A 27,991-nucleotide genomic window follows, 5' to 3' on the forward strand; every position below is an offset into this window, starting at 1 on the left:
TTTTAAATGTCAGCCTTGGAGGCTGTCGGGGTAGCACGAGGCACCGGCACGGAACAGTCGGATTGGCCGCACGCCTCGGTTCGAGACGCACCTCTCCTCCGAAGGGCCCTTCTGACTGGCAGGGGGAGAAAGTAAACAGAGTTGAATCACCCTCCCCACTGGCCAATGGGAGGGGGTTTGGATTGTGACGTGATGGGATTCTGCGAAATTGTTACTGAGCAAGAGAATGCCGGAACGGTGCGGACCGGCAGGAGCCGGGGCTCAGACGCCGTCCCTGGGCTGGGGGAAAAGTGTCTCCTAGAGCCGGCGCCCGGGGCGGCCCTCGCCACCCGCGTCGGCGTGGTCGGCTGAGGGTGGGGGGCCTTGGGCTCGACGGAGAGGCGGCCGAGGGCGTGTGCCGCTCCTGCAGCTTCCCCTCCCGGCGCCTCGGGGGGCGCTTGCGGTCGAATCAACTTGCGACCGCCACGTGTGGCATCTTTCCAAGGGAGCCCCGGCTCGGAGGGGCCCGGCGCGCCCGTCGGGGGGGACCGCGCCCGGCGCGGCGGAGGAGCCCGGGGCGGTGGATGCTGCGTGCGGAGGCGCTGCCGGTTACGTAAAGATGAGGGGCTGAGGTCGGCTCGGCGCTCCTGCGAGTCGGAAGCGCCCCGCGCCCCCGCCCCCTTGGCCGCCGCGCCGCGCCGCGCCGCGCTCGTCGTCCGAGGCCAGGGGCAGGGCGAGCCGAAGCTCCGCAGCCACAGCCAAGTTTGGCCCGCGCCGCCGGGGCTTTGCCGTCGCCCGCACCATGTCCGCGGCCGCCTACATGGACTTCGTGGCTGCCCAGTGTCTGGTTTCCATTTCGAACCGCGCTGCGGTGCCGGAGCACGGGGGCTCTCCGGACGCCGAGCGGCTGCGACTACCTGAGCGTGAGGTGACCAAGGAGCACGGTGACCCGGGGGACACCTGGAAGGATTACTGCACGCTGGTCACCATCGCCAAGAGCTTGTTGGACCTGAACAAGTACCGGCCCATGCAGACCCCCTCGGTGTGCAGCGACAGTCTGGAGAGCCCCGATGAGGATTTGGGCTCCGAGAGCGACGTGACCACCGAATCTGGGTCGAGTCCTTCCCACAGCCCCGAGGAGAGACAGGAACCTGGCAGCGCGCCCAGCCCGCTCTCCCTCCTCCACGCCGGAGTGGCTGCGAAGGGGAAACACGCCTCCGAAAAGAGGCACAAGTGCCCCTACAGCGGCTGTGGGAAAGTCTACGGAAAATCCTCCCATCTCAAAGCCCATTACCGAGTGCATACAGGTTAGCGGCGTCGCCCTCTCCCCCCATCCCCGACCTCTGGGGTTACCTAACCTTCGGCCGGGCGGCGGCCCCCGGGCGCGGAGCGCGCGGCTCTCGGCCCAGAGGAGGGTGCACGCGTTTTTGGACCGGCTGCTGCCCTAGCGCTTTAAGTGATCAAGCCGTGCGGAGGCGGGAAGCTCGCTGTCTTCTTCTTAATTGTCCCCCCACCCCCACCCCACCCTCGGCCCCAGAAGCCACGGAGAGCCCCGAAGTGGCGGGCCGAGCAAGGACCGTGCGTGGTTCGGCGGGGAGTGGCGCCCGCCCCTCCCCTACCCCGCCCCGCCCCCGGGACTCCGTACCCCGCGGCGGCGGGGCCGCGCCACCTTGGGGAGACGCTGGCGGCGGGGAAGTCGGGTGGCGCATCTTGGGTTTCCTGCCCCGGTGGGGTTTGCCGCGAAGGGGCCCGAAGCCTGGGGGTGGGGGTGGGGGCGGCAAGCGGCACGCCTGCCGCGGAGCCTTTTAGGGAAGGCCGAGGGAGGACTTCTGGATTGGGCGCCCGCTACTTCTCAGGGCTTGCCAAGGTGGTTTTAAATTTGGCCAAGAGTCCCCTGAGAGGTTGAAAATAACACTGCTGAAAGCAGCGGGGGTGGGAGGTGGGAGGGGTCCACCGGGCAATGGCTGGCGGGTTAACTTCAGGACTAGTTGGCTTGCCTAGGAAGCCAGGTTTCAGAGCCCTTTCTGTTTGCCATGTGGCTGGCTTCGCACCGTCCACCCCCACCGAGGGCGGCTAGCGCGGAGGTCAAGGCTCTCCCGAACGCACACGAGTGGCAGGCGGTTCTGGAGGCCTGGGGCAGGGTCGCGCTCAGATCCTGACGGGCAGGAACGTGGCTGGAAAGGCATCTGTGGTCTAAAATAGCGTGGAGACCTTGGCCTGCCCCGTCTGTTGGTCTGTTTTCAGGTGCGCAGCACTAGTTGGAAAGCGCTCCCCTCCCGACGTGCGGTCTACCCTTAGGAAGGTTCCTTTACAAAACTGCTATTCTGATCTGGTGGCATGGGGCGTGACCCTCTCCGATGGCGCCTTTTCCCTCTCCCTGTGAGGCGGTGTGGACGTGCTGGTGTGGGGGCGGTGTTGCAGGTTTTTGCTGTAAGAGGTTGGTGTTTGGAAAAGGAGGCCCTGAGCCTCTGGTTTTAAAATGATACTTGCCTGGGGGTGGGATTGGGGGTAGGGCTCGATTTGGTTTGGTTTTTATTCTGCCAAAGAAAGGCCACGGCCACATAGCTGCCTCTCCTCTTTGATTTCCTTTGGAGGATGGTTTCTGTGGAGGTGGCTGTTGGCTGGCAAGGCAATAAAGCTGAATTTCCCCCGTGATCAGGGCAAGGTCAGGTTCTGTTTGGGGTCGCTCTCTAGGTTGCCAGAAAGCAGCCCCTTTGAAAGTTGGGGCCTGCAGCGGGGGGGTTGGGGGGTGTGACCTTTCGCAGGGCTTTGGGGCTGAAGGGGGTGTATCCTCTGGAGGGTGTTACTCACCCACAGCTGTTGGGCGGGCCTGCCTGTGTCAGCCATGTTCCCGGGAGTTCAGTGGCTCACACTGACACCCACTGCCACCTTGAGCAATGGCATTTTCTCCTTCAGGGAGCTGCCCAGTCGTGCAGCTGGGAAGGCCTGCAGTGCCGCCCTGAGCTCTGTCCAGCTCAGGCGTAGGATTTCCAGCGTTCTCAGGGCTTTTCTCAGGCATTTCTAGAAATGGCTGCTTCTGTGTGCGTGCGAGCGTGCGTGCGTGCGTGCGTGCGTGCAGCTCTTCAGGTCTCCATGAGGCAAAGCCGGCTCAGCTGTTTCGGGAGCACCTTTTACAGCAGTCAGGAGTGGGGAAGTAAGTGGCACATTCACCCTGCTCTGGAAGCTACAGCCAGTCTCTGGAACTAGTGGCATGGTGATCACAGGTGTCTCATTTCTGCTGGGGAAGAGGGGTGTAATTCCCATGCCTTGTGGAACAGAGACCTCAGCCTCTGTAAGGACACTTAGCAGCGTATTCCTGCTAGAGGCAGCCTGTGTTGAGCACTCTCCAGATAGAGAGACTGGTGGGGGTCTCATGCATTTCCAAGAGTCGTGTTTGGGCAGTGTAAGGAGCTTCCTGACTTTCTGCTGGCATTGAATCCAGAAGGTAGCCAGGGACACATTGGGGAAATCTGCATTCCGTGCAGACTTTAAGAGCTCAGAGCTGAGCCACACCCCCTTGCTCAGTGCTAGCTGTTCAGCCTTCCCTCAAGAACCCCTCCTGCTGTTTACTTGCCCAGAGAGCCTCACGCAGTTGCCACTAGATGCTGAGACCAGTGGCTTTGGGAGTTGAGTCATTGAAACAAATTTTCACTTATTTCAGTGCAGCCACTTCTCTAGTGGCCTAAGCAAAAAGACAACAGTTGAAGTCAGCTGAGCTGGGTTCTCATTTGCCCTACTCTTTCCCAGGGGTGGAACCCTAAGCAAGTTACTTTCACTCCGAGTTTGCGAACTGGATGCCTGCTGCTGAATTTGCTTTCCAGGGTCTAGAAGCATTCGTATCGAAAAATCAGGATTTCAGCCTGAATCCGGATTTCTGGCTTCTCTGGAAAAGTGGAACGATCTGGCCCTACAGGGCCTGAGTCCCCGTCTACTAAGGACTGGCTTGACTCCGTTGCTCTTTGTGTGGGGTGGTACCCCTAATCTTAGTCATTGACATGGTCCCTATTGGCATTTAAGTTTGGAACCCTTACTTTCTTTGCGCCTCAGTTTCTTAATCTGAGAAGAAAGGGACATTATCCTAAAACCAGCGGTTCTTATGCAAAGATAACAGTCTGTAAAGCACCTAGTAGGATCCACACACTTGAGAAAGGTGCGGTTTTATAGCTTGTGTGTAAAATACAGGGTGTCCAGGGAGTTAGGAAACACGGTAGCTTATAGTATGTTTGTTTATATTTTCAAATGACACATTCAGTTCCTTTTTCCACTTCTTTTCTAAGGAAGTGCTAGATCCACTGTTAACCTGAAGACGAATTTTTACAGAAGTGCAGCACAAGCACTCTTTTCCCTGTTCCCTCTGGGCATTTGTTTCTGGTCAACAATTAGGCCTCCTAGAGGACTTCCTATGAAAATACAGCAAGACTATTATTTGCAAGTGTAATACCTTATCCAGGCCTCTTGATTTTGTGGATCCCCTGCACATCTTAGAGGCATCTCCTTTGGGGAGGAAATGACTACGTTCTAACTCCAGATCAGAAGTCATCAGAATAGGCAAATGTAGTCCCGCTACCTTGATGTCCCACTGACCAAAGCCTTAGGACTCATCTTGTTTTCGTGCCAAAGAATATTTTCTTTTCCCCTCTTTTGGAGGCCTTTAAGTCAGCTGTCCTCAAGTAGTGACAGTGGGTTGAGTTTGATGACATTGGTTACAGTATTCGGAAAAACCAGAAAGCCCCAAGCCCCAAGCATCACACTCCCTGTTCCATAGGAGAATTTGAAAAGCCGACAGTTCTTAAAATAGAGCAAAAGCAAGCTCACATAAGGCAAGGGGAGAGAGGAGAGCTACAGAAGTCCCAAGTGGCCACTTCTGGTTCCCCTTGTCCAGTCGGAACATTTGCTGGGATACTTGTGGAAGGACCCTGGGTGAACTTCCATGGCCCAAGTCGCCTTCCAGTGTGGGAAAGGGATTCCTCGGCCTCTCTAGCAGTGTGCATCACTGGCTCACTCCAGCTCAGGTGGGAACTCTTGATTACACAGGTGCCAGCTTGCTCTGTGCCTCTTGCACTCTTCTTTCTTAATCACTATAGAAAGATTTGGAGTCTACTGGCTGGTTAGAAGAGTAGTGTCTCCAGGGTGTGCAAAGGACCTACTTCCATTGTTACCAGGGAGGCAGAACTTCAAGGCCACGGCAAGGTATTGCTTTGGCCTCAGGCCTTAGATTGAGCGGCCTCAGCAGCCCTGCCCAGGCCTTTGCACCTCCTCCTCTCTTCAACACTGGATCAGAGGCCTTGTGCCTCTCTCTGGCCCATTCTTTCCAGAAGGCTCCCCTTTACAACCTCACATGCTGAAGCCAGAGTGGGGCTTGCACAGCTAACACTTTCTACCTTTTCTCCCCATCATCCCCTTAAGGAGATGGAGCTGTTTTTTGTCGTTGTAACTGCCTCCTCTCCCGGCGCTGTAAAGCCTACAGCCGCAGACACACTGTAGAGCTGTTAGGGGCGATCCCATGTAGAAAGCCACAGTCCACCATGATGGCATAGACTTCTTCATTCACCAGAGAAGCACACTTTGCCCCTGGGGTGAGGGTCACCTTGCTCTATCCCACCCCAGTGGGAAGTCCAGGCCAGTCTCCAGTGTCCCATGAGAGAGCAGGGCTGCGTGCCGAAGGCTCGTGGCCTCAGAGGATAGGTTGCTGAAGAGCTGCATGGATTTCCAAGACAGCTTGCATTTGGTTTCTGGACAAGGAGCTCAAACTCCCTTGAAGGCAGCCAGGGAAAGATGGCCCCCTGCTGAGATCTTCCCTGGGGGTGGAGGCTGTTGGGGACCTGCAGGACCAGGGGCTGGTCTTCCTGCTTTCATGTGAGTCCCTGGTGGTCCTCCCTCTGCCTGCCCAGCAAAGTCCAAGGGGGTGCTGCCTCAGAGAATCCTCTGCTGTTGGCAGGATGCAGTTGCACCATAGAAGGTGCAAGTGGAGTGAAATTACAGAGTACACACGTTGTTTCCTTTGCTTTGGCTCTGAAACCTCCCGTGGGTGGTGAGAAGAGAAGGGAGAGCTGTGGGTGGGCTCCCGGCTGGGGGAAGGAGGTGCTGCAGTTTGAGTGGAGACACCCCGTTTGCCCCCAGACGCAGAGCTGTAACCCGAGGGAAGGGAGTTCTGGGCTGTGAACCTCAGGGTCAGCTTTACATTCCACTCTCAGCTGCTGACGCTGATCCCCAGAATGCGTCATGCGGCCACGTCTGTGGGAACTTCCCAGACCGCGCTTCCCAGGGACAAACTTCCCGTGACACTGGCAAAGCTGCTGACACTGGGCTGCCTGAGTGAAGTTCAAAGTGGCCGCAAGCTGGTCCAGGATTCGCTCCTGGGGAGCCCCTCCAACAACCTGGGGAGCAGTGCTTGGAACCTGCTTTCCAGTGCACCTGGAAACGTCTGAGTGCCGCCCCTCAGGGAGCACCCTTGATTCAAACAGGAAAAACACCCCAGTCTTGTGTTAGCCTTCACTTCCAAATCTTCCCGTTGGTTCATTTCTTCCTCTCTCTGGCTTGCAGCAAAAGCTCCAGTGTGCCTCCCTGCCAGGATCCTCCTCCACAGCCGACCCGCCCACCTTTTCCTGCCTTTTCTGCCGCCACCCCAGTGCGCCCACTGCAGAGCGTAAGCTGAGTGCCTAGTAATTGGTACAAAGGCACTTTCTGTTTCCATGCAACACACGCAAATAGGAGGGACCAAAGGAAGAAGGAAAAAAGCCCTACAGATGGTGAAACCGGCAAAGACGTCAGATCCTCTTCGGGTGCTCCCTGAGCCACCCTGGCCTTCTCCCCAGCCTGCTTTTTCTTGGACGTTAGTCACAGGCCCTGGCCTAACTCGGAGCCCTTGGTGGTAGCAGGTGTTCCTTGTCTGCAGAATAGGACTTGGAGGTTGGACATGACCTTGAGAGGTCATCACATCCATCATGTTGCCTGGAAGGCATGTGCCCTTTCCGCCTCACCCCCTCCTGCCGTGGGGATTGTTCCCTGTAAACATTCTGGGGGGCTTGGCAGCGTAGCGCGTGACTCTGGGCACAGCACGTCTCTCCCAGAGCCTCTGTGTTTCCGTGGCAGCACGCGAGGGCACCCGGCACTTGGGATGGTTCTGAGTGGAAACTGCCAAAGCCTCCGTCTTCCAGCTGGCCTGTGTAGATACTTCCTTCTTGCTTCATTTTCACTTCCTTCTCCCCCTTCCCCTCCTGAGGGTTTCAGTGTGTGGCTAACCCTGTTTTTGCTTTGTTCTATTTTAACCTTGGCTTGAAGAGCTGCTTCAGGGAACTAATCAAGGGAAAGGGCAGAGGTGGAGTCAGCCAGGGTGGCCTCTGCTCTCTGGAACTGCCCCAGGCTGCTAGGAGGATTCCTGCTCCTCCCTTCCTGGAGTCCTCCTGAAATTTTAATACCTTTTGGTGCATTAAGGCCAAGAGTAAACATTTGTCTTATTGCAGCCCGAAGCAGTCCCCTCAGCAAATAATAGGACTAACATGATTATTCATAGGGAGTGCAGTGGGGAGGCAGATGCATGCATTTTTCTAGGCGTGGGACCTTCCCAGGCATTCTTTTCCATTAGTGCCTTACGCCTGTGTTGACAGTGCTGTGCCCGAAGGCTGCCCTTTCCATCCCAGTTCAGCAGGAGAGAAATCAGACTTAGGATGGCAAGTGGGAGTGTGGATCAGAAATCTCAGCCTTCTAGAGCTGCAAGAACCAGCTGGCTCCCCATCCACTGAGAGCCGCAACCTCAGAATTTTTTTTTTTTTAATGAAATTGAGAATGATCACAAATGTGAACAGGAGAATGGAATTCATCCTCTCTCATCCCCTACCAGATTGAGCCTTGTAAAAGTGAGGACATTATTTAAGTAGATTAAAATAAAGAGAGGAGAGCTTAAGCCATCCAAAACTGATGACCAGGATTTGAAATGCCTGAAGCGGTGTTTTGTGTTCAGTGAAGTCTGAACATTTTTCCAAGCTGAGATGATGGTTGTAGAAGTGAGTGCTACCCTAGAACACCTGCTTGGAACTCAGATGGGAACCAGTGGCATAGACGACGGACACAAGAATCCTCTCTTAAAAAGGACGATCATTTTTGGAGCAAGATCTTGACTCAAAGAAATAAGAGTGGGGGAAGGTCTCACCATCCCTCCCTTCCAGGAAGCCTTCTGTGCCCACATAGGCAGGCAGAAAAGAATAAAGCCTGACTCACTCACACTCATTATGGACCCCGTAATGAACAGACTGGGCTGCGTGAAGGAACTGGAATGTGAGAGTCCCAAGAGAGCTGTACCCAGAGAGGCTGTCGGTACACTAATCAGAGCACAGACTTTTGGATCCCTCCTGTGTGGGTTTGAATCCAGCCTCTGCCACTCGGGCAGTACTTATCTCACTAGCCTTAATTTTCCCATCTGTAAAATGGTGCTAGGTAATGATATGAGCACAGAGTTGTTAACAGGCTTAACTCAGATGAAGTATTTAAAGAATTTAGCATTCTATCCCTATAACTGTTAGCATAATGAAAATAATTGACATTACAGGGTCCACAAGCACTTGAGAATATTTGTTTAGAATTCCAGCTTAATCCAGTCTTTTCTTAAATAATATTGACTGTTACATTTGCAAAAAAGATGTGCTAAATGCTGATAGCAAACACTGAATTTTGTAAACATTCATGAAAATGGTAACATCAAATATTTACATGGTAGGCTCTAAGCTAACTGGTCTATGTGCATTGCCAACCATATTCATTTGGAAGACAGATAGTCGTCATCTGCTGCCTCCTGGGTCTGTTAGCAGGAAGTTGGAATAGAAGCAGAGGTGTGGGGCCGGCGCTGTGGCTCAGTAAGTTAATCCTCTGCCTGCGGCACCAGCATCCCATATGGACACCAGTTCTAGTCCTGGATGCTCCTCTTTCAGCTCTACTGCTATGGCCTGGAAAAGCAGTAGAAGATGGCCTAGATGCTTGGGCCCCTGCACCAGCATGGGAGACCCAGAAGAAGCTTCTGGCTCCCTACCTCCTCAGATCCAGCTATTGCCATTTGGGAAGTGAACCAGAGGATGGAAGACCTTCCTCTCTGTCTTTCCCTCTTACTGTCTGTAACAATGTATCTCAAATAAGTAAATAAAATCTTTAAAAAAAAAATTAGAAGCAGAGGTGGATGCGAGAATTAATTATAGGCATTCTGATAGGGGACACAGGTGTCCCAAGGCTTAGCCACTTTTAAACTCACAGCATCCTATGTGATAGATAGGTTCTGTTATTCTCATGTAATAGGAAGAAGGAGACCTGGAGTGAGTTAACCCAGTCCAAGACATTTGCTGGTATGTTTCCAGTGCTTGGAGTTGTATGTGAATGATTCTTAACCTAGACCCTTTGAGTTTCTGCCAGCTGGAGGAGATCCTGTATTTTACATGGCTCTGTCTTGAATTAGGCTCCAAAGCTACAGTCTTATTATTTTTAAAGATTTTCTTTATTTAAAAGTCAGAGCGACAGAGAGAAAGAGGGAGAATATCTTGCATCTGCTGGTTCATTCCCCAAAGGCCTCCAACAGTGAGTTCTGGATAAAGGTAAAGCCAGGAGCCCCAACCAGGTCTCCTAGTTTGGTGGCAGGGACTCAAGTTAAAGAGCTATATCATCTGCTGCCTTCTCAGGCACATTAACAGGAAGGTGGGTTGGAAGCAGAGTAGTCAGGACTCCAATATGGTTGTAAATTATATGAAATGCGGGCATCCCAACTGGTAGCTTAACCCACTGTGCCTCAACAACTGCCTCAAGCCCCTAGTCTTTAGCTGTCTTCTCTTCTGTTCTATCTCTAGTTTGTGGACAGTTTTCATAGAAGCTGTTTAGGAGAGTCATCAGAAGTCCTGGACTCTGACCACCCCTACTATGGATTTTCTGTAGTTACCCAGAAACTGCTTTGTTCCAACTGAATAAGAACCCAGTGTGGATTCACAGCAGCCTTCATCAGGACTCTTGGTTGCAAACAACAGAATCCAAATTTAGCCTGGCTTGATTAAAAGTAGAACTCTGTTGGTTCAACTTAAAACACACCTAGGGGTGGCTGGCATTTCAGGTACCTCTGAATATAGGTGCTCAGTGTCCCTGTTTGTGGGTTAGCCTTGCTGTCTTTTGCTCTGGCTTCCTTCATGGTGGAAGGAAAGAATGATGGTAACATGGCTACCAGCAGCACCAGACTCAACATTCTTGCCAATTCAGCAAGCCCCATGGAAAGATATTTTGCCACTTCCAGTAACTCCATCAGAAGTTCCAGGCTTGAAGCTCCATGACTGATTTAAACTGCGCGTTCAACCTGAAATAAGTCAACTGTGGCATGACTGGGCCACAGCCAACCTCTGAGTCTGGAGATGTGGGCTGTCCCACCCCCCCCCCAGTTTCCACTGGAGTCAGAGTGGGGACAGAGTTGCCGCCCAAAAGAAAGTCAGGGTTTGCTGTTTGTTGACCACACAAGGGAATACCTACTAGATAGGGAAAACCAACACCTGTTCAACCTGACAGCCCAATTATAACTGTGATGACGATACTCCAAACAGCAGATGGTAACAGAATGAAAGAGAAAGTGGTATGATGATGTTTTCTCCTCCATATTTTTCTTCCATTTGAAGGGAAAGACCCGTGAAGTATTTCTGGAGCCCAATCTAAAATATGGGCTTAAGTAACTGGGAAAAGTGTCCTTGCAGGAAACAGACGAGTTTATTGCCTACTCTACCGCATCACTCGAGTGGGTGATCTAGAAGCTGGCAGCAGAAGCCTCCTACAGAATGAGTACGAAAGGTCTTCAAAAAGTTCATGGAAAATACGTATTATGAAAACCACCATGCATGGATTTAAAAATGTTTTACACCAAAATGTGCCTTTTCATGCCATTTTTTCCATGAACTCTCTGCAGTCCCCTTCTGTGACAGCAGCATTCACTCCAGAGCCATTCACCTGCTCTTTCTGCCAGTCTCTCCATTCTAATGCCTGGAGACCTGAAGCTCACTTATATGAACATTTATTTCCCTGTGTGGTAATAGATAAAGGCCTGGTCTATGCAAAGATGAGCTGTTTATATAACATTTCCCACTGGGATTCAGAAATCTATGTAGTGCATACAATACTCAGCAAAAATGCCTTAATACATCAGAAGAGGGCCAAGAGAACTTAAAAATAACTTACCAAAAAACACACAAAAGTAACTAAACCCCCATGCTACCATAATTCTACCGTAGCTTTTGTACCATTGCCGTTTTAATGAAAATAAGGATGTCAGCCAAACAGCTGGTTTTCCCTCTTCTGTGTTGCCACAGAAAATCTGTCTGGGAAGCATTATCCCACTGAAGCAAGGGTTCCCAGCATGAAGGAAAGAACATGGGCTATTTCCCCTAACCTGAGTCATTTCTTCCCTTGTGCCCAGCTTTTGAAATACTGCCCAAGGCAGGCTGCATTCCTCCTCTGAGGTCTCAGACCTACAGTGCTTTGTGGTCTTGGGGGATGAACACCAAGCCAAGTAAATGAGTAGCTCACTCCATCTTAGGAGTATAGGGGCTGAAACATGCAAAACTCTTTTTTTTTTTTTTTTTTTTTTTTTTGACAGGCAGAGTGGACAGTGAGAGAGAGAGACAGAGAGAAAAAGGTCTTCCTTTGCCGTTGGTTCACCCTCCAATGGCCGCCGTGGCCGGCGCACCGTGCTGATCCGATGGCAGGAGCCAGGATCCAGGTGCTTTTCCTGGTCTCCCATGGGGTGCAGGGCCCAAGCACCTGGGCCATCCTCCACTGCACTCCCTGGCCATAGCAGAGAGCTGGCCTGGAAGAGGGGCAACCGGGACAGAATCCGGCGCCCCGACCGGGACTAGAACCCGGTGTGCCGGCGCCGCAAGGTGGAGGATTAGCCTATTGAGCCACGGCGCCGGCCGCAAAACTCTTTGATGATGACCCAGGTGGCCTGTGTGACTAACATTTTTGTTCCTCACAGCCAAATTCTGGTATATTCTACAACATGCGGTGTTGCTAAGCTATGGGGTCTGGTAGCTTAGGGGGATTCAATGCATTCTCCACTTACCAATATTTTCAATTTACATTGTAAATCGAGGAACACCTGTGTAGAATGCCTTGCTCTCCTTCCTCTCCTTGGAGAAATGGACTTGGGCAGGCCCCTGAGGAACATCCACCATGGCCTGGCATGGGTAAGTCCCTCCCAGGAGGTCTCCCCAACAATGGCACCTGAAGTGGGTAGCTGTAGCCCAAAGGGGTCTTAGAGCATGATTCAAAGATCTCCATCCTTCCAAAAGTAGGGTTGGGCAGAGGACTGGCTGTTCCTCGTGTCTGAACCCAAAACCATGCTGTTGGGAGAATTCCTCCAAAAGACTGAGTCACAGTGCAAGGATCTAGCATCTGGAACCATGGTGCAGAGCATGTCAGCAAGTGAGGATGGTGACACGCGCCTACACACAGCATCCCAGGGGAGAGCACCAGGTCAAAGGATGGCACACAGCAAGGAAGTTCCTGCTGTGACGCAAAGCAACAGGTGAGCCTGTTAGCCATCACTCCCAGGAGAAAGAAGGACATGGGCCTCAAAGCAGAGCAAGAGTCTTGGTTTTGCACACATGCATCCAAAAGAGAATAAAATAGAATACAGAAATGACTGAAAGACCCTGAACTGCCATGATCAAGGGTGTCTCCAACAGCAGAAATGGAGACGAACAGCTGCTTAGCAAACACGTACTCCACCTACCTGTCAGCTGGGTTGCAACACCCGTAAGGACTTGAGGTGACTGGGGATGCCACTACAGCCAAGTGTCTCCAGCTCCTGACCTCAGTTCTATCTGCACACTACCAGAATTCCCCCAACAGCATGGTTTTGGGTTCAGACACGAGGAACAGCCAGTCCTCTGCCCAACCCTACTTTTGGAAGGATGGAGATCTTTGAATCACGCTCTAAGACCCCTTTGGGCTACAGCTACCCACTTCAGGTGCCATTGTTGGGGAGACCTCCTGGGAGGGACTTACCCATGCCAGGCCATGGTGGATGTTCCTCAGGGGCCTGCCCAAGTCCATTTCTCCAAGGAGAGGAAGGAGAGCAAGGCATTCTACACAGGTGTTCCTCGACTTACAATGTAAATTGAAAATATTGGTAAGTGGAGAATGCATTGAATCCCCCTAAGCTACCAGACCCCATAGCTTAGCAACACAGCATGTTGTAGAATGTCAGATTGTCCCCTCCTGATCTCTGGGCTGACTGGATCACAGCACATATTACAAGCCCAGGAAAAGGTGAAAATTCAAAACTTAAAGTACAGCTTTCTTACTGAATGCTGATTGCTAGTGCACCATCGTAATGTCAAACCATTGTTGAGTGGAATCACAGCACCTCAGGGGGCGTCTGTACTCTTAAACATGGCCACGCCACATCTCTTTCTCTCTACCCCACAGTGGTGGGAAGCTCTGGAAAATCTAAAGGCTTGAATGGAAGGACTTGCATTTTAGAGATGCTATTTGGAGCTGTGCTGCAAAGCCACTTGTCTCAGTGCTGTCTGCTGTCCACAAGGCCTGGGAGGGGCAGCGAGCAGAGCTCATTGGGAGAGGTTCTCTGCTTTTAGCTGGGCCTTGGCTCTTCCTTCATGCACAGTCTTATTTTGTGTGCCAAGCTGAAGGGGGGATTTGAAAAGTGGTTTTCATCTGGTTCACATGCCTGTGCAGCATGTCCTGGGGCAAGTCATCCATCTTCCCAGTTGGCTAAACCAAGACTGATGTGAATTCAGGGCTCCTAAAAATCACCAAAAACACAAAAATTCAAAGCATCTATGTGCTCAGGATAGTTTTCTGTTAAGCGTTGATATTTTATTCGATGTTCAGTGCCTGTGCCTGGTGAATTATTTATTTACTATTTATCTTTCCCACAGATGAATCGGGAGAGGCAAGAGTAACACTGCCCTGGGAATTAGCTAATCTAGGCCTGGCCTCGTGTGGCCATGGGGAGGTCACTTCTTACCACTGGGCCTTTGGAGGATTGCTGAAATTTTGTCCGACTCTTAAATTCCATGACTCTAATGTACATGTTGTCTTTTTGCAAACTATGGTTGTGTTGAAAGTCTACGCTGCAGGTCTGCGGTTTGCTTTCCACCCTGCATTCAGCATGTCTAAGATAGGGACCACAGAAATGAGTATCAACACAGAGCTGTTGCTGGGGGGAGAACCCAGTGAAGAATCTGTTGTTGTGAGGTCTGCTGGGACCTCATGAGCTATCTCACAGACCAGCTGAAGCTGGGGAGGCTGTGCCAGTGATACCGTCAAAGGCTCACTCCCTACATAACAGCGTGCTTCAGTGAGGCACTGCTGCATGTAGATGGTACCGGGCATGCCCACCTCCCATTTCAGAGCCTGAGCTGTAGCACCAACGGTGTTCCATGATCCACACGGACCAGGACAGGAAATTTCAAGTCTAGGCTCTAGGGTGACTTCAGTATCTCAGCGCATATGCTATGAAAGGATTCTAGATCCCAGGAAAGAGTCAGCTTGAGGTCAGGAACACATGGTAATGGGATGGGACAGCACTGAGGCGGGCTTCTTCCTTCCAAGCCTATAAGGCCTCGTTCTTTGTTCAGAACATCTTCACGTGTAGCAATAGTTCTGGCAAACAGGAGGCTTTTTACTTCCTGGTTTTTGAGTGCAGTGTTAATTTAGATGGATTATGCAGGAAAATGTGGATTCCTCCATCTCGAGAGAGGGCCTATTCACCTCTTCTGTCTTGTATATTGGCAATTCCCCATGTAAGGGGGATGGAGAATGAGAAAAAAGGAAGCGCTCACATTTTGCACCTGCAAGTTGACGTTGCTTTCTGGTGGGGAGGGAGGCCAGATGGTGATGGGCAGAGGGGTGCCAGAGGCTTGGGGTCTAGGCAGGTTTGTGTGCCACATGCCCTTCCAGCTTCGTCTATGAGGAATGCTTTATGGGATTCTGATCTTTGCAGCTCTTCATAATCCTGCTCCTCTCACCTGCTTCCTAGGAAGCACACTCCATTGCTGTTTGTGTAATTCCACTTCCAAAGGAACAGTTCTGTCTGTCCTTGTGTGGGCCACTTCCCTTTCACATATGGAAAAAGGAGGAGAGGAGATGAAGGAGAGAGAAAACAGATGTAGCGTGCTCAGAAGGTTTCTTACTTTCTAACAATTTGTTGTGGAAGGAAGCAGAATGACTCTTCTTTGGGCTTGGACACGTGGAGCATCCAAGCAGTCTCCCAGCAGGAAGGCAATCATACACAGCCCCATCCCGGCTTAGCCAGTGCAGCCTATTGGTGAAATATATTTCTTTTCATTTTATTTAAAAGGGGGAGGGATAGACTGATCTTCCATCTGCTGGTTCACTCTCTAAATGTGCATAATAGCTGAGTCTGGGCCAGGCTGAAGCCATGAGTTGGGAACACCACCCGGGTCTCCCATGTGGGTGGCAGGGACCCAAGCATTTGGCCATCATTCGCTGTCTGCTGAGGTGCACATTAGCAGGAAGCTGGAATTGGAAGCAGAGCCAGGAATTCAAATGCAGATGCTCCAACAGCACAGGTTATGAACACTGCAAGCAGTACCTTTTTTTTTTAATTTATTTATTTGAAAGGCAGAGTTACAGAGCGAGAGCGAGAGAGAGAGAGAGAGAGAGACACCTTCCACCCACTGGTTCACTCCCTAAGTGGCTGCAATGGCCAGGGCTGGGCCAATCTGAATGAAGCCAGGAGCCAGGAGCTTCTTCTGAGTCTCACACATGGGTACAGCAGCCCAAACACTTGGGCCATCTTCTGCTGTTTTCCCAGGCACATTAGAAGGGAGCTAGATCAGAAGTAGAGCAGCCAGGACTCAAACCAGCACCCATATGGAATGCTGGCACCACAGGCAGAAGCTTTACCTGCTGCACCACAGTGTCAGCCCTGCAAGCAGCGTGTTAATCGCTGCTGCAGACACAGGCCCTGGAATCTATTCCAGATCAACCCATTTGCAGAATAATTTAAACTCAGATGCATCCTTCTTTTCAGTAATAATTTTTTCTGATGTAAAAATAACTTTTCCTTTTTCTTCATTAAGCAAGAAATACGTGGGGGCCGGTGGTGTGGCATGGTAAGCTAAGCCTCTGCCATGGCGCCAACATCCGTATGGGCACCAGTTCATGTCTCTCCTGCTCCTCGTCTGATCCAGCTCTCTACTATGGCCTGGGAAGGCAGTGGAAGGTGGCCCAAGCCTTTGGGCTCCTGCACCCATGTGGGAGACCCAGAAGAACCTCCTGGCTCCCGGCTTTAAATCAGCTCAGCTGTAGCCGTTGAGGCCATTTGGGGAATGAACCAGTGGACAGAAGACCCTTCTCTGTCTCTCCTCTCTCTGTAACTATACCTCTCAAATTAAAAAAAAAAATTAAATGTGTGCACTGTTTTTAAAAAATCAGAAAATATAGAGAAAAACTGCAAGAAGTTGGTTATCCCTTCACCCACAGAGAGCCACTTCTCATGATGTGTCCAAGTTCATAGGCCTCCAGGAGTTCTTCTCTCCATAGATACTCACACACATGAACTGCTGTTTGAGATCAGTGGTGTGCAGCTAGTAAGTTTCCATTTCATGAAAGGATGATCGAATGCCTTCTCTAGTGCCTTTTTAGCTTGCTATTCTACTATGTGCATGCACTATGGTGTATTAATGTAACTCCTTATTGTTGGGCATTTAAATTGTTACCAGCTTTTAGTTTATAAATAGTGCTGGTATCCATGCATGTTTTCACGTCCCGTCTAAGTATTACCAAGTTAATTATTACCAAAAGTGAATCCCAGAAGAATATTGCCAGATAACCCTGAATCAGTTAGGAGTCCCAGCAGTGGTTAGGTCTGAACAGGTTTAGACAATTGTACCAGCCTCAGAGCTATCTCCTTGATATCTTAATGGGTATGTTTTTTTTAAAAAAAGATTTATTTATTTATTTGAAAGTCAGAGTTACACAGAGAGAGGAGAGGCAGAAAGAGAGGGAGAGATTTTCCATCTGATGGTTCACTCCCCAATTGGCTGAAACAGCTAGAGTTGTGTGATCCAAAGCCAGGAGCCAGGAGCCTCCTCTGGGTCTCCCACGTGGGTGCAGGTGCGCAAGGACCTCAGCCATCCTCCACTGCTTTCGTAGGCCATAGCAGAGAGCGGGATCAGAAGAGGAGCAGCCGGGACTTGAACCAGTGCCCATATGGGATGCCGGTGCTTCAGGCCAGGGTGTTAACCCACTGAGCCACAGCACCGCCCCCATGGGTATGTTTTGATTACTTGTGAGGCTGAATATATTTTCATACATTTATCTCTTGGTCAGTAGTACTTATTTTATAAATTGCTTATTTTCATACTTGCTGACTTTATTACATTGGGTTATTCATCTTGATTTGCAAGTGTCCTTTTCGTATTATAGATTTTACCCTTTTGTCATATGCTGTGGTTTCTTTTATTAGGTTATTGTTTTGGTCCTCAATATTTTTTACTTCTACAAATATATGTTTTGCCATGCCGGAAGTTTAACATTGCTATGTATTCAGAATTATTCTACTAGGATGTAGCTTCTGGTTTCCTGTTTAGAAGGCTATCGCCATTCTGGAATTCTAAAAATATAAACCACTTTCTTTTACCTTTATGGTTTTATTTTTTACATTTACATTTATAGCCTATTTGGAATTCATTTAAGTGAAAAATATAAGATAGTGATCCAAATTCACATTTTTTACATGATGTCTGTGCCATTTTATTGAATTAAACATCTTTTGCTTCGTTGATTTGAAATACCTCATTTACCACATACTAAATCCCTACAGGTCCTTAAGTTTATTTTCAGACTCTGTTCTTTTCCACTGATTTGTCATTTTCTGTGCTGGTATCTCACTATCTTAATTATTACAGCTTTAATAATAAATTTTAATAACTAGTACTCCAAGTGCTCACTTAATTATTTGTTCTTTCACAAAATTTTCTTGGCAAGTTGAGCATATTTATTCTTCCAAATGAACTTCAAAAATAACTGTTGAGTTACAAAGAAGTTCTTCCAGTGTGAGAATTTCATAGATGAATTTGTACAGAACTGCCACGTCTACACGGTTCAGTCTTAACATCCAGGCACATGAGAATGCTTCTGTTCACTCCTTTTCTTGACATCAAGATTTTATGATTTTTTTCATATGGGTCCTGAACTTTGATTGTTGGGCTTATCCAAACTGGTTATGGCTGACATATAAGAAAATTGTTGCTCTTTTGTATACTTACATCTATGAATGCACTTTGAGTCTATAGGAGGTTTCCAAATTTATCTTGGATGTTCCAAATAGAAAGGTATATCAACAGCCTTCCGACTATGTGCTTTTAAAAAAAAAAATCTTAGCCACTCCCTAGCATTTCCTGCATGGCCTTGACTGGGATGGGGCAGGGGTGCCCATCCATGCTTTGGGCCTGACTTCCAGAGGAGTGCCACCTGTGCTCTGTTTCAGACCTTGCTAAGGAACAGTTTCACGTCTATATGTTGATCCTGTGAAAGATTTTTTTTTTAATTATTTTATTTACAAGAGTTATAGAGAGAGGGAGAGATTTTCCATCTGCTGGTTCACTCCCCAGATGACTACAACAGCCAGGGCTCTTGGCCAGGCCGAAGCCAGGAGCTTCTGAGTCTCCCACCTGGGTAGCAGGGGCCAAGCACTTGCACCATCTTCTACTGCTTTCCCAGACGCATTAGCAGGGAGCTGGATCAAAAGGGAGCAGCTGGGGCATGAACCGGAGCCCATACGTGATGCCAGTGTCCCAGGTGGTGGGCTTACCCAGTATGCTACAATGCCAGCCCAAGACTTAATTCTTCTGTTTTCCTAGAAGCTTTTCTTAGAGATGGATGTTCAGTTTTATCAAATGCTCTTTTGCATCTATCATGACAAAGGGGAGTGTGGACCTGTGATTAGCCTGCTAAAATGGAAATAATATCAATATGATTTCCTAAAATCAAATTATCCTTTTATCTATGGATCCTAGTGTCTTTTTTTTTTTTTTTTGCAATCAAAAAACACCAACGTTCCTCAATAAGCAGCCTTGATTTTGTGCATCTGCAGGAAGCTATGATTCTTAATTGACACTTTTCCAGTTCTGTTCTGAAAAAGAAGCCTAATTCCCTGCGATTTTTAAAAAAAATTTTGTCTTTTTGGCCAGATTGGCTTACTTTTGCTAGAAGCAATAGAAGCTTTTTTGGTTTTGTATTTTTAACTTTCCCTTCTCAATTAAGCTTAGACCTTTCTAGATCCTTCCGTGGACTTGGGAGCCAGGAGATGAGGAGAAGCAGGGTGGTGGGAAGGGAGTGGCACTGAGGGCAGGGACCTGAGGTGAGGACCAGGAAGAAGACCTCTCTGCACCCTGGGCAGCCTGCAGAGGGTTGGGCACATCCAGGGAACAAGCCCTGCTCTTGCCAAGCCCCCGCTCCTGTCTTCTCTGTGGAGAGCTCCCACTCTTCATTTCAGGACTTCCCCGAAAAGCAGCAGCTTGCTCGGTGGCATTCACTCATTACCAGCAGAGAGGAGGTGCCCTCTCAAGCGCCGGGAGCCTCTGGGTGTGCTGAGAGGGCGAGCCCTTGGCCAGCAGGCCCTGCGCCCCTTCCCTCGCACCCACCCACAGTAAGCCCAGGAGAGCTCGGGGGCCCATCTGTCTGTGCAGACAAAGTCCTCTACCCATTTGGTGCACTGCGCAGGAGATTTTTTGGATCAGGTTTATTTTGCGCTCTGCACTGAGTCTGTCAGCAAGAGGTGCTTAGCTTTTTGCTGGTAGGGGCGGGGAACACTGTATAAATAATGAGAACTCAGAGAAACTTGTGCTGTTAACAGCCCTGCTCCAGTAAAGCAGAGTTTATTGTGTCACTGCCTCTGGGTGTGTTTTCCTGTGAAGGCCAGAAATAAAGCACTGGTACAAGCCACTCTCTCTCTCCCCCTCCCTCCCCTCAGGAGGATGCTAACTCTTCATTAAGGCTAAAGACAGGCTGCTGAATGGGCCTCTAATTGATCCTTGCTTTGCCATGTAACTTGTTCAGCATGCTGCCATGTGACCATTCCCTGGCCCCTGGCACTGAGCTGAAACAGAGGGCCTCACTTGGTTTCCTCCTGGCCGTGGGAGCACAGGGTGAGTCCCAGTCTCCCTGGGCCTTTCTTTTCTCCTCACAGATCTTATCTGTTCCTCTCTGTGCAAGATTTCTCATGCCTCACTTTTCTTAGGCGTCTTTCTCTAGATATTACCCTACATGGCCATCATTCACCAACAGGCCAGACTGTGTCTCACAGGAGCTGTACATGAGTTCTGCACTAGGTGATCTTCAGAGTGTGGGTCTGCCGGCAGGGTGCAGCCTGCACACACACACACACACACACACACACACACACTGCACGGCTGGGCCATGTTGCATCAAGCGTTGGAAGTGTGTGCTTCCTCGGTAGACCATGGATTCCAACACAACCCACTACTAACACACCTGGCATTTTTATCTGGCTCTTGAAGACCTTGACTTTGCAGTCTCTGGTGTACACCAGATGGAAATTCGGGTCCTTTGATTAAGATTAGAGTCAGCCAGCCAGTGCTGCGGCTCACTAGGCTAATCCTCCACCTGTGGCGCTGGCACCCTGGGTTCTAGTCCTGGTCGGGGTGCCAGATTCTGTCCTGGCTGCTCCTCTTCCAGTCCAGCTCTCTGCTGTGGCCCAGGAAGGCAGTGGAGGATGGCCCAAGTGCTTGGGCCCTGCACTGGCATGGGAGACCAGGAGGAGGCACCTGGCTCCTGGCCTTGGATTGACGCAGCACACTGGCCGTAGCAGCCATTTGGGGGATGAACCACCGAAAGGAAGAACTTTCTCTCTCTCTCACCGTCTAACTCTACCTATCAAAAAAAAAAAAAAAAAAAAAAAAAAAGATTAGCCATCAGCCAACGTGCTGTAAAGGGCCAGATAATTCAGCTCTGTGGGCCATACAGACTTGGGTGCAGCTGTTCAACACTTCCATTGTAGCAACAAAAAAGCAGCCATACATGATGGGTAATGAGTGTGGCTGTTTCTAATGCAACTTTATAGATGGATGTGAAATTTTTATTTTCATATCACTTTGTCCTATCACAAAATAATCTTTTGATTTTTTTTCTTTTCAAACCATTTGTTAAAAGCCAAAAATAAGGATGGGATAGAGCATTCTTAGTTCATGAAAGGCCACAGGTGGCTGGTGGGTTGGGTAGTTGGGCTAATCCCTGATGTCAGTCCCCTACAGAGAGTTCCTCATGTTTTTCCAAATAATCCTAAAAAATGGAATGAAATGAAATGAAATGAAATGAAATGAAATGAAATGAAATGAAATGCAATGCAATGCAATGCAAACAGTCCTGGGGCTTTGGTAGTAGCAGCTCAGCTCCAGGCAGACGTTCTTGAAATACTTAGAAGCTGACATGGAACAGTTCTCCTGTACCCGCAGCTGACTCAGCCTTCAGCACAGCTTCCCTCTGACGGTCACATCTGTCATTTCTAGACGTGATCTGTTCCAGTCCCAGCCCACTGGAGAGTGGTCTTCTGGTCCACTCCCCACAATGGACTTAAAAGAAATGGGCATGTGCCATCGGGTAAGCTCAGCCATATTACCACTCTTCCAAAGAAAACCCCTTCTGATGGGCTTCTGCGCTAAGAGCATTGAGAAAACCCTGAGCTCTCCCTTGTCCCTGTTGTCTTCACCTCCGTGTCATACAGCAGTGGGGAGAGGGTTCCCAAGACAAGAGAGCAGAGAGGTTTTGTGTTTTGTTTGGGCTTGGCTTTTGCAACTTATCACGCTGTGAACCCTGGCCTGTCATTAATTTTTAATATGACAGGCCGGCGCCGCGGCTCAATAGGCTAATCCTCCACCTAGCGGTGCCGGCACACCGGGTTCTAGTCCCGGTCGGGGCGCCGGATTCTGTCCTGGTTGCCCCTCTTCCAGGCCAGCTCTCTGCTGTGGCCAGGGAGTACAGTGGAGGATGGCTCAAGTGCTTGGGCCCTGCACCCCATGGGAGACCAGGAGAAGCACCTGGCTCCTGCCTTTGGATCAGCGCGGTGCGCCAGCCGCAGAGCACCAGCCGTGGCGGCCATTGGAGGGTGAACCAACGGCAAAGGAAGACCTTTCTCTCTGTTTCTCTCTCACTATCCACTCTGCCTGTCAAAAAAATTTTTTTTTTTAATATGACAAGCTTAGAACATTTCCCCCAGAGACACTGAATAGAGGTTCCAGGAGGGGACCTTGGTGGCATCTAATTCACAACGCAAGTTGCAGAAGTTTAATTTCCAATACCATAGCATTGTTGAGTGGTTTGGGGGACATTTTTTTTTCTTCCTTTTTAGGCCCCTTGTGGGAAAGTCTTCACGCTCATCCCCCTGGACAAGGCCTGACTCCCATTGGTTTGCTATCACCTGTTGCTGCCACAGCTTCTCAGCCCAGAGCTCAGGGAATTTATACCAAGATCTGCAGGTGCAGCATTCACTGCCACACATTTGTTTTCTCACACGGGTCTCCCGCAAGAACAAGCAGGCTGTCCAGGGTATTAGAACCCTACTCTGCTTAGAGAACACAGTCTTGGTCATGTCTAGGCTATCACAAAGGTGCCACAGTTGGTTGGTTTTGTTTTGTCCTTACTTTGACAACTTATCCGTCAGCACAGGTTAAGAGAAGCTAGGTGAAAAAGAATTTGGGGATGACTCAGATGCGCCGTGCTGGACAGCTCCCAGCCTCTGCAATCTCTCTCTGGGTTCCAGGAAGGCGGGCCAGGAGAAAACATGCACTGCTCACACCTACCCAAGAGTGTCTGGAGAGCTCCGTGGGCGCCGGAGCCTGCAGAGCAGCTGCTCCTGGCTGTGCTCAGAAAGGTGTGAAGAGCAGGCAGGCAAGGGAAGTTCTCGTCTGAAGCAGCTCTCCTGCTCATGTGTCCTCCTCCCGCGTGTCCTCCCCGCCGCGTGAACGTGTGTGGCTAGGCAGCACGTGGCTGCATGTTTGAGATGCAAAGACAGAAGCAAGAGGGCCGGCGCCGCGGCTCACTAGGCTAATCCTCCGCCTTGCGGTGCCGGCACACCGGGTTCTAGTCCCGGTCGGGGCGCCGGATTCTGTCCCGGTTGCCCCTCTTCCAGGCCAGCCCTCTGCTGTGGCCAGGGAGTGCAGTGGAGGATGGCCCAGGTGCTTGGGCCCTGCACCCCATGGGAGACCAGGAAAAGCACCTGGCTCCTGGCTCCTGCCATCGGATCAGCGCGGTGCGCCGGCCGCAGTGCGCCAGCCACGGCGGCCATTGGAGGGTGAACCAACGGCAAAAGGAAGACCTTTCTCTCTGTCTCTCTCTCACTGTCCACTCTGCCTGTCAAAAAAAAAAAAAAAAAAAAAAAAAGACAGAAGCAAGAATCCGTGGGAAGCTGGTGGAAGGGGTGGGGAGGAGCATGTGGAAATAGTGTCAAGTCCTCACAACCCAGGGGAGTGGCACAATGAGGCCCAGGGGCAGGCCGTGCAGTCCAGCAGTCAAGGTCAGGGTGTGGCTCTGCTTTCTCATCATTTGGCCCTGAGGAAACCGTCTGACCTTCCCAGCCTCCATTTTCTCATCTGTAAAATGGAGCTATTTTATGGGGTGGCCTGTGAGAATTCAGTGAGATAACGCATGAGAAGCCGTTAGCTCTGTGTCTAACATGTTACTATAATAACGTTAGTTCTCTTGGGAGGGCTATGGAAGAATCTGCCATTGCTTAGTCTGGAGAAGATTAGCAGAACACACTCCAGCTGTCTTCAGATACTTACGGGATTATTACATGTCAAGGGGACAAGGTTGTGCAAACACAATAGGATTTAAAATCACCAGAAGAGTGACAGAGATGCTCAAGACCAAGCCAGGCTGTTCAGTCAGGTCCCCGGAGCCTTTGCCTAGAGGTGCGGAGTGGCCGCAGCCCTCCCTGCCCAGTTACCTTTCATCCCCGCCATGCCAGGGCTCAGCCACACGGACCCCTGAGAGCTCACACTGGCAACTCAGCAGAGTAAAACCCGATGGGCACAAAACAGCACGCTCATTTACTTAGTGGCGTAGAACAGGTGCAGTGTCCTGCCGGATGAGTTGGCTGGCATCAGTAACTCGGGTGGCTTGGGCACAGGCACTGCTACAGACTGGCGATCCAAGGCAGACACGGGCAGGGCTGGCTTCAGGAGTGTAGATGGCCACCTTCTGGCCGGGTCTTCCCACGACCTTTCCTGATGTTCGCATGTTTGTGTCCTAATCTTACTCCAACACCAGCCACTGGACGCAGGACCACCCCCAAAGACCTCATGGACTGGCAATGACCTCTTTTAAAGACCTTGTCTCCAAATAGTCATGTGCTGGGGTGCAGGACTTGCAGGTCCCAGAACTGGGGTTCAGCGGGGGCGATCGGGATTGGGAGGCCGAGCTCATCCCCGATCCCTCACCTGCAAGAGATGGAGCCTTTGAGGCTCAGGGCTTGCCCGGTCCCCCTCGCGTGCTCGCTAACCTGTGTCCCGTCTCTCCTAGGTGAGCGGCCCTTCCCCTGCACGTGGCCAGACTGCCTTAAAAAGTTCTCGCGCTCGGACGAGCTGACCCGCCACTACCGGACGCACACGGGCGAGAAGCAGTTCCGCTGCCCGCTGTGTGAGAAGCGCTTCATGCGCAGCGACCACCTCACCAAGCACGCCCGGCGCCACACCGAGTTCCACCCCAGCATGATCAAGCGGTCGAAAAAGGCGCTAGCCAACGCTTTGTGAGGCGCTCCCCCGCCCGCCAGCCCCGCGGCAGCCAAGGAGGGACGGACGGACCCCCCCTGCCCCGAGAGGACACAGCTACTCCCCGGAGACCCACGGACCTGTGGCAACCAAGCCCCTCCTCCCCACCACCACCACGAGGCTCACTGGCCGCCCAGGAAGCCGCGTGCCCCCGACTGCCTCCGCCCTGCGTGGTTTCTCAAAAGCACACTGTAGCCCGAGATCAAAGTCAGCGCTTGGTCCACTCGCAGAGGCAGCTCTCAGCGCCGGTCTCTGACTGCGGGAGGGAGGGCAAACGCGGCCGGCCCGGCCCGGGGGGGGGGGGGGTGTTCTCCTTTACTGTCCCCCCCCTGCCCGGGGCGGGGTTGGGAAGGGGCGAGGCCACACCGGTGTACATAACTTCGGACTGCGTGCGCTCAGCGGCGGCACCACGCGCGCACAGTGACCCGGGGCCCTTTTTGCTTGCTGTCTCTCGGAAGTGTTTTTGTTACCTTTTAAATGTCATGACGAGTGTGCTTCAGTTTGTTTATTAGCAAAACCACTCTTGAATCACGTGAACTGTGGAGATTTCAGAAACACACACGCAAACACACCACACGCCACAGCACAGCTGTCTGTGCAAGCAGGAGTGCATCTGCTGCAGCATGCTCTGTCATCCTGAGACTTGAACACAGCATCACTTAGGTCGCCGCGGGGGAGCAGAGCTGGGGTTTGTACCGCTCAAGGCAGACCTGTGCCGGGCCGCACCCAGTCCGGGACTTTGAACCCTTGCTTTGTAGGAATTGGACTTTCCCAGCGTAAGCTGCACTTTTATTTCTTAATGCAGAGGATGAATACGTTAAATACATGCTTTGAAGATAGAAGCAGGCTTTCTGTTTGGCACCACGTTATAATCTGCGTCTTTTACAGTACACACGTTTCCCTAAGAAATCCTGGCAGAGATGTGAGGGCAGAGTCAATACAACGGGCGCTAAAGGAGAAGGAGGGGTAGTGTTTTAAGAACTACAAAAAAAAAAAAAAAAAAAAAAAAAAAAGAAGAAGAAGAAGAAGAAAAAGAAAGCATTTTAACTCTATTAACTTTTCCAAATTTTCCTGTCCTTTTGGTTATCATCATCTTAGTGTACCATGATGTCACTAAGAGAGAGGGCTTTTGCCTTTGTTGGGTGTTACTGGAATGGGTGTGAAACAGCCACTAGCTCTGGGAACACCGATTATTTGGAGAAAAGGCTTGTTGGTTTCTTTCCTGTGGTCCGACAAAACTGCCACTTCCAGGGGCAAGAGCAGTGTCCAAGGAGAGGGAGCTGACACAGGAAGAGAGAAGGAAACTCCCTAGGGAGAAAGCACCCAGGGAAACTTATCTTGGTGACTCTGGGAGAAGGCAGGCAAAGGGAATGCACAAGTGTGGAGTACACGGCTGTGTCTGTTACACCGGTAGCCTCACCACTGTCTCTCTTGCATCTAGGTGTCTACCATGGCCTAAAACCACTACATCCTACACGCCATTTACCCGAAAACCTAATTCTGGCCTTTACGTGGTCAGAACAGCGAACTGAGTTTTCATAGTTAAAAAAAAGAAAAAAAGAAAAAAAAAACAACCTCCAATGAAGGGAGTCAGCCGTGATCATGGGGGAAATGTTTACATTTTTTCGTCTTCAGAAGTCACGCTTTCTGACGATGTCATCTGATAATTACAAACAGGGAGCTCCGGTGCACTCTGGTTCTCCGTGTGCTATCCCACGTGTCGTGTCAGCGCGGGGTGCCTACCTACCAGTGAACTCAGCGTGCCGGCCGACACTCGCTCCTCTGGCGCGCAGGGGCCACGGCTGACTCCGTTCAGCACAACAGCCATCACGAGCACCGTGTTGTTGTTGCTTTCCTTTTTTTTTTTTCTTTTTTTGGTTTTGTTTAACCAACGTAGTTGTATTAGTAGTTCTATAAAGAGAACTGCTTTTAACATTAGGGACTGGGAGCAGTCCATGGGCTAAAAAAGGAAAGTGTTTTCTCGTGAGAAAACATGTCAGGAAAAATAAAGAACACTTTCTACCTCTGTTTCAGATTTTTGAAACGCTTGTTTTAAACCAAATTTTAATTTTTGTGTCCAAAATAAGTTTTAAGGACATCTGTTCTTCCATACGAAATAGGTTAGGCTGCCTATTTCTTACTGAGCTCAAGGAAGGGTCTGCTTAGAACACTCTGGCTGCCTTTTAGTGAGTGAGGAGTTGGAGGTTGCCTAGCAACTTGCTAACTTATAAAAAAAAACTCAACTTTCCCTCACAGAAAGCAACGCAGGAACTGAAGTCAGTGAAAGACAATCTTTATAGTATACGGGAGTAAATCGAAATGTGGCTTTTGTCAAGCACTTCGATGGATATAATTGCAGCAACTTGTTTAAAAAAAATGCACAATTTACTTCCCAAAAGAGTTGCTACTTGCCTTTTCAAGTTGTTGACAAACACACATTTGATATTCTCTTCTATGTTCTAGTAACGTAACATGTAAACTCAAGGCTTTTTATTCTTTGTGATAAATCCTGTTTTAAAACGTCACAAAACAGGAACCAGCATTCTAATTAGATTTACTATCAAGGTATGGTTCAAATAGGACTACGAGAGTTCGTTGAACACTAAAACTATGAAATAATTACTTTTTATATTAAAAAGACCATGGATTTAACTTGTGAAAATCCAAATGCAGGATAGTAATTTTTGTTTACTTTTTTAACCAAACTGAATTTTTGAAAGACTATCGCAGGTGTTTAAAAGAGAGAAAAGCTGTTTTATCTAATACTGTAAGTAGTTGTCATATTCTGGAAAATTTACTAGTTTTAGAGTTAAGATATCTCCTCTCCTGGGTTAGGGATGAAGAAAGCTCTTACCATTGTGGACTGATGCCCTGGCTTTAAGGTCTAGCTCTACATCATGCTTCTTTTGAGAATTATATTTGGTAGTTATAATTACAGAAACTGATTAGTTTGTCAGTTTGCAGATAGATTTAGCACAGTACTCATCACTCTGGATAGATTGAGATGTTCTTTCATCACGGATGAATGATCTGTAACACTGTAAGATACTGATCTTTACAACTGTTTAATCAGTTTTATTTTTGTACAGTCTTAGTGACCTAAGTTATTTTGCTGTCCCGTTTTTGTAAATCAAATGAAATTATCAAAGAGGATTCTGACAGTAGGTATTTTGTACATATGTATATATGTTGTCCAAACAAAAATAATAAATGGTAAAGATTAAATT

General features: G+C 49.9%; 1 protein-coding gene and 1 pseudogene across 2 annotated transcripts; one reads left to right on the forward strand and one right to left on the reverse strand.

The window, feature by feature from the left end:
- Positions 1–783, reverse strand: LOC149128718 (uncharacterized; annotated as a pseudogene). Its single transcript, XR_016236914.1, has one exon. The product of XR_016236914.1 is annotated as an uncharacterized LOC149128718 (transcript).
- KLF9 (KLF transcription factor 9) lies at positions 782–27,989 on the forward strand. The gene is made up of 2 exons (XM_002708195.6): positions 782–1,286; positions 24,517–27,989. The coding sequence occupies exons 1-2, from the start codon at positions 782–784 to the stop codon at positions 24,744–24,746; spliced, it is 735 nt and encodes a 244-aa protein (XP_002708241.1). The 3' UTR covers positions 24,747–27,989.
- The last annotated feature ends 2 nt before the right edge of the window (positions 27,990–27,991 follow it).

This window comes from Oryctolagus cuniculus, chromosome 1, assembly GCF_051225735.1.
Source record: "Oryctolagus cuniculus isolate XC-2025 breed Fujian yellow rabbit chromosome 1, ASM5122573v1, whole genome shotgun sequence".
Taxonomy (NCBI): domain Eukaryota; kingdom Metazoa; phylum Chordata; class Mammalia; order Lagomorpha; family Leporidae; genus Oryctolagus; species Oryctolagus cuniculus.

Excerpts from the sequence above, each read along its gene's own strand:
- KLF9 (XM_002708195.6), top strand. The coding sequence starts at position 782 with ATGTCCGCGGCCGCCTACATGGACTTCGTGGCTGCCCAGTGTCTGGTT. Across the intron at positions 1,287-24,516 it reads CCATTACCGAGTGCATACAG|GTGAGCGGCCCTTCCCCTGC; the intron begins GTTAGCGGCGTC and ends CGTCTCTCCTAG.